Source organism: Anolis sagrei, chromosome 2 (genome assembly GCF_037176765.1).
Source record: "Anolis sagrei isolate rAnoSag1 chromosome 2, rAnoSag1.mat, whole genome shotgun sequence".
NCBI lineage: Eukaryota > Metazoa > Chordata > Lepidosauria > Squamata > Dactyloidae > Anolis > Anolis sagrei.
This window is the reverse complement of record NC_090022.1, coordinates 96,472,728-96,491,610: the sequence shown is the minus strand read 5'-3', so window position 1 is coordinate 96,491,610 and position 18,883 is coordinate 96,472,728. Positions and strand designations below refer to the sequence as shown.

General features: G+C 40.8%; 1 protein-coding gene across 1 annotated transcript in view; it reads right to left on the bottom strand.

Moving 5' to 3' along the window:
• Nucleotides 1-18,540, bottom strand: part of KCTD16 (potassium channel tetramerization domain containing 16) — a 265,686-nt gene extending 247,146 nt beyond the window's left edge. Inside the window, exons 1-2 of the mRNA XM_060765175.2 lie at nt 17,611-18,540; nt 16,247-17,396 (exon numbers count right to left, since the gene is read on the bottom strand). Coding sequence (XP_060621158.2) covers nt 16,247-17,078 — 832 coding nt within the window. The 5' untranslated portion in view covers nt 17,079-17,396; nt 17,611-18,540. The remainder of the gene's footprint in view (nt 1-16,246; nt 17,397-17,610) is intronic.
• Nucleotides 18,541-18,883: the final 343 nt, after the last annotated feature.

Genomic DNA, 18,883 nt, shown 5'->3' with positions numbered 1-18,883 from the left:
ATGAGTTAAACCCTTTTGCCAGCACGACTGTTGACTGAAAGGTTAGTGGTTTGTATCCAGGGAGCAGGGTGAGCTCCCATCTGTCAGCTTCAGCTTTTCATGTGGGGACATGAGGAAGCCTCCCACAGGATGGTAAAACATCCAAATCTCTCACACCAGAAGTAACTTGCAGTTTCTCAAGTCGCTCCTGACACGGAAAAAAAACTACCAAAAAGAAAATGCCAAAACAATAAATAATATTACATACTATTAATTAGAAATAAGCACAAAAAAGAAAAGTGCTATTCCACAATAATGAAAAGGTGTTATTCCACGATTTTTTTGGCCGCTTGGGAAACCTCAGGAGGGCTAATATCTAACATCTGGCTTTCAGTTTTACTCAGCTCCAATTGTCTGGAAAGCATTAGATAAGTGATGCTAAAAACGCCGGTCCTATGAGCAGTGGTGGACCATAAGCCATTGGTTGCTTACATGGATAGTTTCCAGGAAATAAAGAAACAGCTGTATCAATTGACACAAATGCAGTACTAGTCCTTGGCATATTAGGGGGAAATGCTGGTCTTCTCCATCAGGTACCTGTTAAGCACTGCACTCTAGGTTATTTCTAGGTCCCACATTTGTTGCATAGTATTATTCCACAGCATCATGAGAAAAAAAAATCACAATTGCACCGAATGCTGCTCAAAGCACCATCATTTATATTGGACTCTCCAACATTTTAGAGATGGAAACCAGGACATGTATGGTTGAGCAACATTATCGTGTTGCAAAGATGGTTATTACTGAAGAAGATGACATGAGCTGAAAGAGGCTTCCACAGTTTGCTTTTGCCAAAATCTACTCGGAAGGTTTCCTCACCCACCCATGCACCCCAAGCTAAATAAGCGTAAACTACTTTTGCACTTTGAATTCAGTTTGAAATAATCAAAACAAGCAACTGAAATAAGTGGAGGGCAAAGGGGAAAGCCAAGGAGAAAATAGAAACCAGAATATTTTAAAAGTAGTTGAGAAAGTAGGATGGCAGGGACATAATCAGAACTGTCTGTGCCAAATCGGTGGCCCAGAAATTCATCATGGATACACCAGTAAACACTTTTGCCATGATAGTCTTCAAACTGAAGCTGGTTCTTATAAAGATACGCTCGATGTCCAATTGGGCAGGGGGCAAGAAATCCCACCACTGTCCCTCCTTCAATAAGGAATTCACACCACTTTGGCTCTTATAGCGTTTGAGGGGATGTCTCTTTATTTAAAACCTTCGCTGCCACCATAAACTGAAGAATCACGAACCCTCTAGCTATTTAGAATGCTAAAAGACTGTTTAAAATAGTAAAAGGCTTTTTTACTCCACCAAATACTGTATATTAACAAGGGCTTCTTTGAGGGGAAACAGGTTGAGGTTGAATACACTGAAAAGGACTCAAACCAAAAATGGCACTTGACTCAGGCTTAGATTGTAAAAAATAACAAGAAAGGTTTATTGAATACAAGTTACAGAATAAAAGTGAATGCAGGTTCAGAGGCTTAGCTGTTACAATTAAAGTGTTCCTGGTTCTTAGAAACGTAGCGGTTGCTTGAGAGAATGGCACTATTCTTTGTTACAATTTCCTAACCAAATCTCAGCTATGTCTTTTCTAAAATAGCTGTAACCAGTCTGCCACAGCCTACTTTGCTGTGCAAACTACAGGCAAGCTGCCTATTCCTAACAGAGACTCCTAAAACTCTAATCCTCCTCTAACATCCCCCAGAACTGAACTGAACTGTCAAAATAATCTGATCTCTTTCCCTCCAACTGGCTAACTCCGCCCCCCTTTTACCAACCAATCCTGGCTGTTGCTGGGCTGGCTCAGGCCTAGGCCACTCCCCACTCTGAACTGGAGGCTTCCCTAAACTAAGATGGCTCTTGCAGTTCTCTGCCAGGCCTTCTAAGCTGAAAACTACCTAGCCTGTCTCTTCCTGGGCCCTGCCACCCCCGGCTGGCAAGGTAAGGGATCTTCACATTCCCTCCCCACCTCAAGATGGTTTGCGGAGTGAAAAGGTTTGCAGACCTTTTCCGAAGCAAAGCCTAACACTATACTAGGCCCAACTAACCCCCCTTACTATCTATTCTAGCTAATCTATCTATCTATGTACATACCTACATTTGCAATAAACACCTTTTGCAATACAACATTTATGCAATAAATACATTTTGCAATCAATATATACCATAAATACATTATACACAATAAATACATTCCTGTAGGAAAAAAAAACATGTTAAATACATTATAACATTGCATATAATCAATCTAACACAGTAAATACTATACCTTCTGCAATCCTAACCTTTCCCCATCCCGACAGTGAAATCTCCCCATCTGTCTCCTGGGATACTTGCATAACCACCCTAGCCCTGGAGTAGTAAGGCTTAAGCATATTAACATGTAATTTCCTACACCTTCCCCCATCTATGTTTTCCCCCACCAGATAAGTGACTTCAGAAATCTTAGACAATATCACATAAGGTCCCTCCCAAGAAACCTCCAGTTTCTTCTTAGATCTTTGTTTCAAAACCAGGACCTTATCTCCCACATCAAAACAACGATGTCTTGCGTGTAGATCCGCCTGTTCTTTCTGCTTCAGCTGGGCAGTTGACAAACTCTCGGCTGCACAGTCTCTCATGGTGGTTAAATGTTCTCTTAAGTCCTCGATGTAGCTGTTGATATCACTCTCCGGAATGTCCTCTGCTCCTGTCCATGCTTCCTTCAAAATGTCCATAGGTCCTCTTGGTGTTCTCCCATATAGCAGTTCAAATGGGCTGAACTTGGTGCTGGCTTGTGGAACCTCCCGATAAGCAAACAAGAAGTGTTGAAGTTTCTTGTCCCAATCATTAGGGTTCTTGTGGACGTACGCCTTCAGCATGTGGTTGAGGGTACCGTTGAATCTCTCCGTCAAGCCGTTGGTTTGAGGATGGTATGGAGTAGAAGTAAGATGCTTGATCTTGCAGGTCCGGAACAGTTCTTGCATCATCTGGGACATGAAGGTGGCTCCAAGATCTGTGATGATAGATCTGGGGAAACCCACGCGTGCAAATACATTGAGCAGCGCGTCTGCCACTGTTTTGGCGTCCGTTTCCTTCAATGGAATTGCCTCTGGGTATCGTGTGGCAAAGTCCACGGCAGTCAAGATAAATCTATGTCCATCAAGTGTCTTGTGGGACATAGGGCCAATGATGTCCACTCCGACCTTGTCAAAGGGAACAGTGACAACTGGAATGGATTGTAACAGTCCTTTTGTCTTGTCTTTGGCTTTTCCCACCATTTGACAAGTCTGACAGGATTTACAATAGGCTGTCACATCACCTCCCATTCCGGGCCAAAAAAATCTTGACTGTATACGATCTTTGGTTTTCTTGATACCTAGGTGTCCACTGAAGGTGGTATCATGGGCTAGCTTGAGGATTTTAGCCCTATACTTTTGTGGAACTACCAGTTGTGTTCTTTCCTCAAAGAATTTGGGACCTTTCTGTCTCCTCACAACTCGGTACAGTTTATTCTCCACAACTTTAAACAAAGCTGGCTTTTCACTTGTGGGTATGTGGTTTTCTGGGACCACTTCATCCCATAAGGGTTTTAAGCTTTCATCATGTTGTTGAGCTGCTTCAAACTGCCTCATATGGCGTTGGTTCAAACTAAAGGGAATTTCTTGGCTGACATTTTCAGTTTGTGAGGTAGATGGTTGTTCATCTGTAACAGTGTATTCAGCCTCCCCTTCTCGTTCAGCTTGGCTTCTGGTAATAATATTAACATGTCTGCAGCGCTCAGCCAAATCATTGCCCAACAATACTGGCACTTCTAAATCATTAAACAGTCCCATTCTCCATTTTCCAGAGAAGTTCTTATATTCTATTGGGATTTCAGCCACTGACACTTCGAACACAGGGCCATAAATTCCTCTCAGTTTGTACTTTTGGCCTGGAAGTATCTGGTCTGCCTTGACAAACTCTGGCCTAATGAGCGATACTTCAGACCCAGTGTCTCTGAATCCCATTAGTTCTTGACCCTTTACTTTGATCACCCTCAAATAATCTCCATTTGTCTCTTTCTCAGTACTCCATACACGCATTATCTTCACAGGCTCTTCCTGTGCGTGTGGAGATTGACTTTCTTCGTGTGGAGATATTTGCCTAACCACCTTAACTGGCTTTGGTGGTGTAACTGGCCTTTTCTGGGTGTTTAATTTTGGGCAAGCCGTTTTCTTATGACCCTCTTGATGGCAGAAGTAACAGACAAGTTTTCCTGTGGCAATCTCTGGAATGCGGTCCCTCCTGACAGGATTTTGGTTTCCTACGTCAGTTTTCTCTTTTGGAACCCATTCCCTCAGTCTCTTGGTGGCTCCTGAGCCATGACTCACATTCCAGTCATGCTCCATCTCATCCAACCAAGCCGCGAGATCTGACACTTGCTTAATTTTCTTGTCTTTAACGAACCACCTCATTTGTATGGGGATCAGTCGATAAAACTGTTCCATACAAACTAAATGTTTTAACTCCTCAAAAGTGGTCGTTTTACTTCCCTCAAGCCATCTCTCTAAGGCTTTTTCCACTCGGCTTCCCAATTGTGAAAAGGTTTCTCCTGGCTTCCTTTTGATCTCCCTGAACATCTTTCTACTTTGTTCAGGAGTCAAGCCAAACCTCAGCTTCACCCTTTCTTTAAATATGAGGTAACTCCCGCTCTCTGTCTCTCGCAGATCAGCGTAAACCTCACTAAGTTCCCCACAAAGCAGTGGTCTCAGGTACACCATCATTTTATCTTCAGGTACCTCGAAATCGTGAGCAGCCCGTTCAAAGGTAGCCAGAAATGACTCGACGCAGTCCCCCTTTACATAACGAGGGAAGTTCTTTAACACCCTTTGCATGTTAGAGTCTTGTTGTTGGCTTAAGTTAGGAGTTCTCTCATGTTCTCTTAATTGTAGTTCTGCCATTCGCTCCTCATGTCTTAAACGTTCCCTTTCTCTTTCTCTTTCTATCTCAACTTGTATTCTCTCCCTCTCCAACTCAGCCATTCTTTCTCTCTGCCTCTCTTCAGCTTGAAACTTTTCCCTTTCCAATTTAATCATTCTTTCCTTCTCCCTTTCCTCAGCTTGCCTCCTTTCTCTTTCAGCCTGAAACTCCAGTTCTTTCAACCTCATTTCTAGCCTAAGCTTTTCAATGGCCAAAGAGGTAGCTATCTGTTCTGTTCTCCCCTCTTGTATTTGGGTCTCAGTCTCCTCAACTACAGAGGCAGTTGTCTCCCCTTCTCTATCTGGTTCTTCAGGAGTGCCCTTCTTTGTCTTTGGTGGTGCCATGGTGCCTAATGTGTGTTAAAAATGGCACTAGAGGTGTTCTCTCTCTGAGGTAATTCTTGGTGTCACGTTTTGACAAAAATTTACCTCAGGATTCACACAAAAATGCCCTGGATTGAGATGTTACACGAATCCACACCGCTGCAAGCCAATTATAAAGATACGCTCGATGTCCAATTGGGCAGGGGGCAAGAAATCCCACCACTGTCCCTCCTTCAATAAGGAATTCACACCACTTTGGCTCTTATAGCGTTTGAGGGGATGTCTCTTTATTTAAAACCTTCGCTGCCACCATAAACTGAAGAATCACGAACCCTCTAGCTATTTAGAATGCTAAAAGACTGTTTAAAATAGTAAAAGGCTTTTTTACTCCACCAAATACTGTATATTAACAAGGGCTTCTTTGAGGGGAAACAGGTTGAGGTTGAATACACTGAAAAGGACTCAAACCAAAAATGGCACTTGACTCAGGCTTAGATTGTAAAAAATAACAAGAAAGGTTTATTGAATACAAGTTACAGAATAAAAGTGAATGCAGGTTCAGAGGCTTAGCTGTTACAATTAAAGTGTTCCTGGTTCTTAGAAACGTAGCGGTTGCTTGAGAGAATGGCACTATTCTTTGTTACAATTTCCTAACCAAATCTCAGCTATGTCTTTTCTAAAATAGCTGTAACCAGTCTGCCACAGCCTACTTTGCTGTGCAAACTACAGGCAAGCTGCCTATTCCTAACAGAGACTCCTAAAACTCTAATCCTCCTCTAACATCCCCCAGAACTGAACTGAACTGTCAAAATAATCTGATCTCTTTCCCTCCAACTGGCTAACTCCGCCCCCCTTTTACCAACCAATCCTGGCTGTTGCTGGGCTGGCTCAGGCCTAGGCCACTCCCCACTTTGAACTGGAGGCTTCCCTAAACTAAGATGGCTCTTGCAGTTCTCTGCCAGGCCTTCTAAGCTGAAAACTACCTAGCCTGTCTCTTCCTGGGCCCTGCCACCCCCGGCTGGCAAGGTAAGGGATCTTCACAGTTCTGTCTTCAGCCTACCCAAAATGGCCCCATAAAACACAGTGGTCCAGTTTTGCTGAATCAGAGCACAAACAACCTGGGGAGGTCCCTGGATACTTCTGATGGGAGCTACCTTACAGGAAATTTCATCATCCTTAAATATACAACTGGCTATCTGTTTTCTGAATATGTAAGAGCTGTAACTTAGAAAAAGGTATAGATAATAAAGGAGATAAAAGAGGGTGGCTTTAAGAAAGCTCTGTTCCCATTTAAACTTCCAGCTAAACCTTGAGTGATGAGGAAGACAGGTACAGGACTCCATTACTAAAACAGATGAGAGCCTGAACCCATGATCTGTTTTGAACAGCAACTCATCCTTCTTCACAATCTTTTCTTCCAGCAGAGCACCACACGAAGAGCCTGTAATCCCCAGATCTGTTAAATAATGGACCCAACGTACACACAGGCACAGCCTACCTCTCAATTCCCACTTGTGCTGGCCTAGTTTAAGCTGGAGCACAGCCCAGCTGCACTGAACACACACATTGCATTGTCATCTGGTCCTGTTTTTCCTCTGCAGCTCCAATCCCCACACATCCAGCAAACAGAAATAATTTTGCTGCACTGGTTGCTTTCAGTGAATATGAATCTCCCACTAGAATTAGATACACCTGCCTATATTGTCCATAAAAGAAATACTATATATATACTGCCTATATCTCTCCTTTGAGTTGTTGTTGGATGCTTTGACACTATAACATTCAGTTTGTCTAGGAAATACCTGCTATTCCCTCTCTTTTTTCATTATCTGGAAAATTTGAAATAAATTGCCTTTTGCACACAAGTTTTATGGATTTCAAATAAAAATAATCTCATTGATGTCTTAATAAATTGAGTGTTTGTAAAATAAATTACCGCAGCTTGACTCACCACCTTTTGGAAAATATGAGATCTTTCACACTCCCTGTGCACTTGCACAGGAGATACAGAAGCTGATCAGCAAAGAACATCTCTGCATGTAGCTAACTAGTTGTATTAGAAGACCTCCCACTGTTTCGGCCCATTAACCCAAGCACAACAGCTTGATGAATTAATGCTTATATAGGCACAGTTGGCAGCTCTAATTAAATAATTATGGCTATGCAGCTGCAAAGAAGCTGGAATGTCCCACTGGAAAACCAGCTGTCAGTTTTATTGCTCCTCAGAGTTGTTGTTTTTAAAGGAATTTGGGGATGTTGATGTGAAAAGGGTTCTGACCACACTTTGGAGTATCCACATGGATTGCCAGTAATCTTACATTAGAACATCTAAGGGGACAAGTAATATACACATGTAATTGCTCTATAGCTATGCTGTATCCCAGCAAAGTAGCCATTTTTTAACAACTAGAGCTAATGCTCAGATCACCTTCTGTCACACAGGGCAAATTTAAATTTTGGGTTTTGATTAAGTTCTTTTAAAGGGATGACTGCTTTGAAGGGATGGGGGAGCTCAAAATAAAATAGGGCATATCCTTTGAAATATCTGAAATCCACCACGGACATTAATTTACTTCCATGAGCTTTTCACCAGTTTTATAAAATCATTGAATCTCAGAGTTGGAAGGAACACAAGCGCCATCTAATCCAACCCCTTGCTATGCAGGAATATACATCAAAAACACGCCCAGGAGATGGCCATCTAACACATGTTTAAATACATCCAAAGAAGGTCTATTTTCATAAAAGCATAAATCTTATTTAGTGCACTTGAATCAACAACCTATCTTATATTTAGTTTGAATGTAGTGCTTACAGGGTGGTCAAAGAAAGATACTGCTCTTGGAATTACTAGGCCAAGGCAAGTCATATGATAATTTTGAGATCTAGCGCAAAACTAATTACATCCCGAATAGACTACTGCAACGCGCTCTACGTGGGGTTGCCCTTGAAGACTGTTCGGAAACTTCAACTAGTCCAGCGAGCGGCAGCCAGATTGCTCACTGGAGCGACATACAGGGAGCACACCACCCCCCTGCTATGCCAGCTCCACTGGCTGCCGGTTCAATTCCGAGCACAATTCAAGGTGCTGGTTCTAACCTACAAAACCCTGTACGGTTCCGGTCCAGTGTATCTGTCAGAACATATCTCCCTTTACGTCCCACCTCGGAGTTTGAGATCATCTGGGGAGGCCCTGCTCTCGACTCCACCACTGTCACAAGTGAGGCTGGTGGGGACGAGAAGCAGGGCCTTCTCAGTGGTGGCCCCTCACCTGTGGAACTCACTCCCGGGGGAAATCAGAACATCACCATCCCTCCTCTCCTTCAGGAGGAGGGTGAAGACATGGTTGTGGAACCAGGCCTTTGGGCAACCAGGCAATTAAATAAGACAACTAAATAAGACAATCAGATGTGTAAGATCAGCAGGATTGTTGAAGTGGAATCAAAAACAGATCTTTGAGTTAGTGTACACTGATAGGTAGGAGGAAGAATTAGGTTTGTATTGTTCTTATTGTTTTTATCGATTTTATAGATTTTATTGAGATGATGGCTTGAATTGTGGGTACTTTGAATTGTTGTACTTTTGTGATGATTGTTTGTGTGGCAGGCACCTAAGTGTGCCTTGCTGTTGTAAGCCGTCCTGGGTCCCCTTCGGGGTGAGAAGGGCGGGGTACAAGAACCCCAAATAAATAAATAGTTCCAGCTCAAGGATGTTCACCATTCTTTTCCTTCCACTGCCTTAGCTCTGTCCCACAACATCATTATTTCACCTATCATTGGTGTTTTAGGTTATATCACCATAGTCAGCCACTTCAAGATTGTTGCTTACTGGAACAGACCATATATTTCTGATCACAGGATAAAATTCCTCAGAAGCATGGTAGGTTCAGGATGGAGCTGGAGGATCTTGACTAAAGTTCAAGGGAACATCTGCTCCAACTAGAGTCCCGTGCAAATATGAATGACACTTTCATGAAGAATAACTCCACTGCCAATATCATACAACTAGGTTAGTCTCATCCCAGAGATCTGAATCAGCAATTCCAAAGAGAAAAGCCCTCCAATAGAGCAGGTACTCAACTACAAGCACACAACGGACCTATCCCTGGGATATCGGAGCTTTACTCATATATATCATTGCCCTATGCACAAGTAATACATGCATAAAGTTCGTGTCTGCAATTCAACTCAAGAATTTTATTCCCCTTTAGTGTAATACTATGATTAGAAACTAAGAATGTGCCTATGTCTTCAAACGCAAGAAGCTTCAAGAGAAGTGCAATTATAGCATTGATCCAGGGGCTACATTCTGATCACAAAATGCACCATATCCACACATGCCCATTTTTAATTGAAAAACAACAAATTGCACTCCAAGAGTTAATTTTCCAATAGCTGTTTCATAGATTTGGATAGGTTTGTTCAGAAGAGCCTGAAAGTCAGAAAAAACTTCCATTTTTGACTTTCGAAGCAGTTTTGAACCATGCAGAAAAGGTGGGGGGAATCCAAATTTGAACCCCTTACCTTTTTTTTTGGAAATATTCCATAATGTTTGGATGTCTCCCAAGGTTATTTTAATTTTCACAACCATTAAGCAACTTTGGTAAAGCCTAAAAACTTTTAAAATCTCACGCTTTCCCTCCCCCGGTGATGCAAGAGAGGGATGAGGTGGGCATGGCTAAGCACAGCCATTGTTGTAGTTTGTGAAGGCCAGGCCCCCAATGGTAGAGACTGCAAAAGGCTCAGCTGTTAAACTACATTTTCCACACTGCCTGGCTGCTCATTAGCCAAAATGGCTGAAGGACCCAAAAATACTATAGCTGTCTGTAGCAGTCTTTGTCTAAATATATAATAAACTGATTGAATCTACAAAGGTGTCTAAACAAAGGCAGCAAAGCAATAAGCAACTTTTGCAAAGGCAAGAGAACATAAACTGCTTAAAAAACACTTTGGCCTGATTGCCATGAACATGGCACTGGGGTAGCCAGCCACAGCGAGCCAGCCATTTATGTCAGTAAGTAATGATAAAATAAAATGATTGATTGTATCTACAAAATGGAATAAATGGATGGATGTGTCTTGGGGGTCCCCTCCAACTCAGTAGAGGAAGCAAATGGATGTCAAGAGAGTTTGTATGGTGCCTTTCTGCTTAGAAGAAAGGGGGTCAGTCTAGATGTCCCCTGATGGGGTCTGTACTATGATTTCTGTTCACCAATTTAACACAGTTTGTGCCACACAAGCAAAGTGTTTGGAGTAGAACAACTACTTTCAAAGTAAAGACTACCCATGAAACAGGAAATAATACTTTCAAACCAGGAACAGATTTTCTTTATTATTAAAAATGTTTTTTTATAAAATCTTTGAAAATTTTCCAAAACTCCATGGATAAGTCAAAGGTTATGAAATTTGGTGAACTAATAGTGCTACTTGTGTTCTACCACTGTAGCAAGTTTCATCAGGATTGGTCTAAAAATGAGGAAGGGAGAATCCCCTGAAGTTTCCCCAATGCAAGTGCTTTTTTTTTCCTACTGCGCATGTGTGCCTGCCATTAATGAAGTGATTCGGAAGTTTAGGAAGTTTCTGAAAGTTTTGATTTTTTTTTTAAAAAAATCGGAAGTGACTTTAGAATCGAACCACCAGCATCCCCTACATCCAAAAGGAGTTTTGAATCTTTTTTTTTTTTTTGGATCAACCAAGCCTACTGTTTCAGGAGTCCCAAGCCTGTTTCAAACCCACAAAAATATGTTTTTGAAAGAAAACAGAAGTGACCCTCTGCGTGCTAAAAATCCACATGTGTAACATAAAGGTGTAAACAACTGCCCTGGAGCCCAAGAAACCATCTCCCCATCAACTCCTTCTTTGGTTATGACTTCTGCAAGCAATAGAAACTTAAACTTTAAACCAAGGGCACTGGGTGCTGAGAAGAATATAGCTTAAGCAGAGCTTCCCCAAGTCTTGGAGGCACTTGATTCAGGGCTCTTCCTGAAAGTTTGGTGTTTAAGCTGAGGCTGGATATCAATCTCTAGCTCTCTGTGCCACAGGTCTTCCTGATCCAGCTGGCCACCCATCCTCTGTGTCTAAGTTCTGGCTTCTGCTGTTCAGAGGTTGAACAGAATGTAGAAATATCCTGTCAATTAACTCACAGAGTTATTGATTTGTTGATTTTTCCAGTGATGTGGCTTAACACTCTAGAATGCTCAATTAACATAAACATCAATTCTATTGTTTATGGAGTTGAGTGATTTTTAGAATGTTGGAATGAGTTTGGCAGATTTCCTAAGACAGGAAGGACTAAGGAGAAGAAGGATTACAAGTGGACAAAATACATCACATGATCCCGTTGCTAAATTGGCTGCTCTGTTTGCTATTTTGAATAGTGAGAAACATACATTTCTGGAAACCCCAAAAATAATAGCAGAGAAGCTTTCAAAGAAGGAGAAGCAACTGAAGAAGAGAGAAAAGGAAGGAAAATACGTTTTGGAGGAGGGATTTCGTTGCTCAACCACCAGAGCCATGGCCTTTCAGCATGAAAAGCTAATGGCCCTCTTCCTATTGACCTGTGCATCTCTCGGAAGTCAGGTGGTGTTTTGACTTTCTTCCATTCTTTTTCTGTAATATATAATATTGTATATTATTATTCAATATTGCAAGCTTCAGTTACCACTTTGCATCTGTTTATTGTTGTTCTCGCAGTGCTATCATCTTGGATTACTAAGCAAAAAGTTTTCCTCAACTGCATCTTTCATTTTCTCCCCTCTTGACCTTTCCAACAATCACTTTCCCCTTCAATAAAATACAGGGGGCCGTATTATTCCCATCCTGGATTAACATTGTTCCTATTCACATATCATAAAGAAGCAATTGAGTATATTGTCATGAGTATGAAAAGGCTATAAAAATGAAAGACTATACAGATCAATGAGATAACTTAATTGAACACGTGATAGAATGAGACACCATAGTTTACAGAAATAGTTAAGATCCAAGTAGACAACAATTTTTGTACGAACTTTATGGGAGAAAATTTCAGGGGATGACAACTTTAAAAGGACAAAAAGAATATATTTGAAATTGCAAACAATAAAGTATTTTCTTGTGATTAGCAGAGACAACCTCCAGGCCAGTCTGTAAATCTATTGCTCTGTGCAAGAATGAATATTTAATATTTCTGTTAATAAGTTACCTAGCAACTGAACTAATTCAACTGTACTCATTTCAGTGGTAATGGATTTATAGTCCTGAAAATTGTCTAAAATCTATCAAACTAGATAATGCAGTAAAGACTGAGCTGTGGAGTGATAAGTCACTTGTCTGAAATGCTGGAGCTTGAAAGTTCCCTTAAAGAATTTAAAAAAAAAAAATAGAGTGGCCAAATAGAGAGAAAATGCATGATTTAAAAAGAAAACAGAAACAACCAGAGATGTGCATACCATTTCTACATGCTAACATAAATGTATAGATTAATATTTAGTAGTAATTATGAAAAACATTGCATTTCACGCTATTTGACTTATGTGCAAGAGATCTGAGCATCCAGAATGTATTTATGTATATCAGTGGGCAACATGTGACCTTCATCCTGCTTGCAGCCCTCCAGAGTCATTATAGTCCTTTGGATATTTAAAGAGGGTTACCTAAATGATTTTGAAATTTTCTTTTCCCCCTGTTAAAACTCACCCAACTTTTCCAGAAAGGGCTTGGTTTCCAGACCGTTTACTATTTGGCTTATCATCCTCTGCATATAGCTTTTCTATGTCCATTTTAAATTGTAGTGGCTAGAACCAGACCCAACAGGTAAGCTCTGACCAAACCAGACTACAGTGGAATGATTACCTTTGTTTTGATCTAGATACTATACTTCTGTCAAATTCCAGTCATAGAATCATAAAATCAACAAGTCCAATCCCCATTCAGTACAAGATCTCTAACTAGAGCATTCATAGCAGGTAGTAGTCCAGACTCTTTTTCAAGACATGCAGAGAAGAAGAATATATCACCTTTCTGGGAAATTGGTTCCACTGCTGTACCACATTTACTGTCAAGAGTTCCATTTGATGTTCAGTAGTAATCTACCCTCCTGTAACTTTAAACCATTAGACCTCGCCTTACCAATTGGGGCTACAAAGAACAGGCCTGCCCCTCCTCTCTCAGCCTTGAAGTCTTTAAAGAGTGCTGTGATGCCACCTCTCAGTCACCTCTTCATCAAACTGAATATTCCCAGCAACTTGAATGTTTTTCTCATGCATTTTTGTTCTCCATACCGCCCTTCATCCGAATTGTCCTTCTCTGAACTCATTCTAGCTTGTCTACGATATATTATTCCTAAAACAGGATACCCAGGGAAAAAAACAATATTCCATATGGGGCCTCAAGTGGAATATTGTTTCAGTTCTGGACACCCTGTGCGGAATATAGTGGGACTATTACTTTCCTCAACATGAAAACTATGCATCTATTAATCCATAATAATAATAATAATAATAATAATAATAATATAATTGGAGACTAAATCAAGACAGCTGATATGCTATTGACTAAAAACAGCATGCACTGTGAAGATTTAGGGTAGTATAAATATTTCCAACAAGGACTATATATATATAATTAGAAAAATATGTATTGTAAAAAATAATTAAGTGGAGATGAAGTGTAATCCAAGACATGAAGGCTGACGAAGGCATGTTTTGACTAATGTGTATGAAGTCTGAAGTTCTAAAATATGTTTATGTACATAGACCCTTGGGGGTTTTTTTAACAAAAATCCAGCTCTAACCCAGAAGATATAGGGATAGTACCATAACTAATATGTTCATAGTGAAGAAAGGAATATATGCTTGACTTACAACTTGTCCACATCACACAATGCAGAAATACAAATGCTAATATATCCCATTTATCTCTGGTCAATCCAAGGTATATAGAAATCGGTATCACCCTATTTTTGTGATGATTCCATTGCCTTTCCTCAAAACAGCAAGGCCTTATAAGTGAGTGACACCTTAACTCTTAGGTGAGACATTGCCCTAATTGTTCCCGTCAATCACATTAATAGTACTGTCCTTAAAAAATGTATTAGCTGTTTTTAACCACTCTCATATTCAAACATGAGTGTTTCTCAATTGTAATTGGCCACCTGTGGATAATGTTCTAAGTGACAAAGTGCTGTGCTTTCTCCAAAATCTAGACGTTTCTCTAAAATCTCTATATATCTAGATATTTCTCCAAAATCTAAATATTATGCAGAAACGGGAAAGCAAACATAATATGGTGACAAGAAAATACTGTGGAATTATGTATCATACATCTATTGTGATGTTCTTAACTTGGATTTCATGGAAAGAATATAAACTTCTTTATCTGTGAAAAAGAAAACTATTTTTAATAAAGTATATTGTTTAAGCCAAGAGAGCCAGCATGGTTTAGTGGTGTGATCATTGGACAGTGGCTCTGGAAGTCAGGATTTGAATCCATGATGGTCATGGAAATCCTCTGAGTTACACTCTCTCAGCCTCAGAAGAAAGCAAAGACAGCCCCATCCCACACTCTATCCCACCCCACCCTAAACAAATCTTTCTGATGCAATCCTGGGATAGGTTTGTCTTAAGGTCACAATAAGTTGAAAACTATATGAAAACACACATCAGTAAGAAAGTTTAGACCATCTTCTAATATATCTCTTCACTTTAAAAACACATATCAACCGCAAATGTAAGTTGAAAAAAATCCACAGGTAAAGTAGAGATGACATTAACAGCAAGACATCAACAATGTTGATATTACATTATTTCTTTTATAGGTCATTTTAGATCATTTTATTAACAAGAATTGTTACTTAATTAATGCTGATGCCTTTTCATCTATTCATTAACATTAAAACAGTGCTAAATATACAGACTCCTAAAATATGCAACTTAATAAAATAAATAATATGACTCTTCTTATTTAACCTTAGATCCAGTTAAAACCATCTCAGAGCTTCCGCAAAGCTTTTCAAAATTCTGATAACATTATTTAAAAGCTGAAGGCAATAGTTCAACAGGACAAGATCCTTCTACTTCATATTTGTTTCCCCAAAATGCAGTAGAATACTGGTTGTGATCTGAAACCACTTAGTTCCTCTTCCACTGGAAATTAACCAAGCAACAGTCATTTGCAGTGAATAGCATAGAATAATTGGATCAAAATTTATCCTCATATGACCAGACCAACATTTCCCTCTCAATATCAAAATGCAATGCCTGATACTAAAGCTCTAATGCACTTCTAGCCAATAGCCAATTTGAAAAAAAACATTCCTATCAGAGTAACCATAGCAAGATAAAAATTCTTAGGCACACCCTCTCTGTTTTAATCTAAGACCCATGTTTCTATCCTTTTTACATAAAAGAACGCTGATGGAAAAGAACTTCAGTGAATAGATTTTCTTTTCCTTTCTCTACATGTAAGCATGTCAGCTTTGTTGACAGATGGTTTGGCTGATGGCACATGATTATTACCAAACATCTATTACCTTTGCAAAATTGAATCACATGTGAAGATTTTCTGTAATTAAATCAGCAGAGGGGTGGGTTTTTTTTTCAGAGCTTCCATTGCACTGAACAAGTAATCAAAAGACACATAAGATCATCAAATGAGTAGTTATCAAAAGGTGGGAGAGCAGCCTCTCTGTATATGTGTGTGAATTGTGCCAGTATGTAATAACGGAGTGATATGGATTCTGGCAGACTATGCTGCCACCTAGCCAAGACCACATCACCAAATTCACCCTCACTATGTGTTGAAAAGATGGATGCTCGACATAAGTCCCTCTATACTTTCTCCATTCATCATAGAAAATCTTCCAAGGGCAAAGCTCAGCTGGCAAAAGGAATAGTCTGCAAGGAAATACTAAGGCCACTGCACCCCAAACCCTCACAGTGTGGGAAGCCCCTTGTACTTACGATAAAAGACGTATTCTGTGTAGCTGGACCAAACTTTGTCATCAGTGTACTGATTGACAAACGAAGCAGTCACTGAGGAATTACAAGCCACCATGTGGAATCCACATTCTGACAGCATATCGAACGCTCTCTCCAAGTGCCTGAACTTCAGGTAGAACCTGGAGGTGTATCGATCAGGAGCCCGGTCCGGGTCTCTGCTCTCATTCAAACTTTCTCCAAAAACTTCTTTGACTAAAGCAATCCTGCCACAAACCAAAATCCTCGGGACTCTCCTGAATTTGGCATCAGCTTGGGTCTCTCTACCCACAGTGCAGGAGCCTCTGTAGCCCAGGGTAACAAAGCCCCGTTTTCGATCTGAGGGCAGAAGTGATGATGGGGCACATATTCTAGTGTCGCTGCTTTGGGACAGCTCCTCATAATCACTGTGGCAATAGTCATCAGGACTTTGCTTGATATCATCAGGAGTCAGGAGTTTGACCAAGTCCGGTAGCTGAAAGTACTCGGCTTCCCTCTTAAGCCGGCCTCGTTCTGGAAAGTGGTCGGGCAGGACCACCTGCTTGTCCCTGAGATAGTCCAGGATGTAGCGGAACAGGAAGCCATCTCTGTCAATGAAAATCCTTCCCTTGGAATCCTTGGCGAGGTCATTGACTGCCTCTCTTTTCGAGGTGAACATTTTCCAAAGCAGGGTGTGGGGAATGCCTGTCAAAGTGGAATGACGGGTGAAGTAAACTTGGCCACCAACATTAAGTTCTATCACCTCTGGGAAGGACTGGGCAGCAGCTGCTTGCTCTCTAGGAGGGAGGTAAGTCCTGCAGTTTCCACTTAATGCCATGGTATTTTCAAACCAACCAACCCCAAGATATGGCAGAATCACTCACATCCAAGGTTTTAGTAAGGCTCCTCAATCTATTCTCCCAAGAGTCTCCCAACATTTAAGAAGAGCAGGATCTCATGCAGGAGAGATGAAATGGGAAAAGAAAAAAGAAGTTGTAGGGTTCAATTGCCAAAAGTCCAATTATGATGATCAGAACCACTGACAAAGTGGTTTAAATGGTAGAGGACTGGCTTCACAACATGTAATCAAAGGATGAGATCTTCCATCAAAACCCAAAATAGTAGGGTCAGACCATGCTTCCTATCATTCACAAGCCTGTTGAATAAAAATAAAATAGGAATTATTCCCCTCAAATATACATATTTTTTTAAAAAAACGATTGGGTTAAACACATACTACTGATTTAAAGGAATTATTTTCTTCCAACATCTTTGTTTAGATCTTTTCCTTGTCACAACACACATTACAGTTCACACTGGCATCTAATTTAAAATATGGGAAAGAGAAGCACAGAAGCATCAATGCTTACCTTGGTTACATGGATGAAAGTAGCTCTTGTGAAGAAAAGCAACATTTTCTAAGCAATCCCAAAATCAGCATTAAGGAGAATGAATCTGAAGATGGGTAATGAAAAAAAACAAAACATATCCAGACTAGGAAAGAGACGGAGAAGAGAAGGGTGATCATTTGAGAAATATCCAGGCAAAACTTAAGAGTTAAACCCCCACAGAGGAAAGTTAACAAGAACGGCCACGAAAGGAGAGAGATGAAGCTGTGTAGCAAACTGCTTAGACTGAAAAAAGGCAAAACAATCACAACAAACAAAGAGGAACATAAATCCCACCAAGTCACGATCCTTTAGAAGAGCAAATGTCATCAGCAGAAGAACCTTGTTTTAGATGACTTGCAGAAAACTCAGGTTCTGAGCCCAGTTGTGACACATTTTGGTGGCATGCCAGAGTGGTAGTAGTTTCTCCATCAGTAGCAACCGAGAGCCTCCCATGTTCTTAACCCAGGCTGAGAGAGTAGCAGTTTGAAAGGATGCCCAGGCAAGCTGCCTTGCTCTTGCTTTCCCTAGCCCAAGCTGCTGCTCTGTGGCTGCTGCTGATCTGGGTGGTTCCACAGTTTCAGATGCTGTTGTTTCAGCAGTGCAGGGAAGAAACCATCCAGGGAAATGACTATTACATCATCTTAAAGGAATATGGCTTTGAGAAAGCTAAGCAACCTGGAGGGGGTGGGACTCATCGCTAGTTTATTCTCTCCCCCCCCCCTTTCATTTTTTTCAACGAGTTGCAGAAGGAAAAGCACAGCATGAGGCTGCCACAGACAGGTCTCTCCAAAGCCAGCAGCGATGCTCCAGAAAAGCTTATGCTGCTTAATCCGCTGGATAGAAAGACTGCCTGTCCTTCCACGTTTTGTCCCTTGAAGAACTCTGCAACTGAGCGTGCATTTAAGTTCTGCTCCATGTCCAAAACACAGGGCTCCCTCTCTCTGTCCTGTTGCATGCACATTTTACTGCCTCAATAAATGTGATCTCTTTGGAGATGAAACTTTACGGTTCAATACTGTCCCCCAAAGAGACACAGGACAAATTGAACTACATAAATATGTAAATTAAGATTTGATTTCCCCCTGTATGCATATATAGAAAAATGACAGCCTTTTCACACCGAATTAACTCATCATGATCTGATGGGGAGGAGAGGGAGGGCATGCTGGGGAGATGATTATCTTCGGAAGCTGGAACCGAAGCCAAACGCCTGTGAAATAAAATACCATGCTGTGAGTCCTTTGAATGTAGT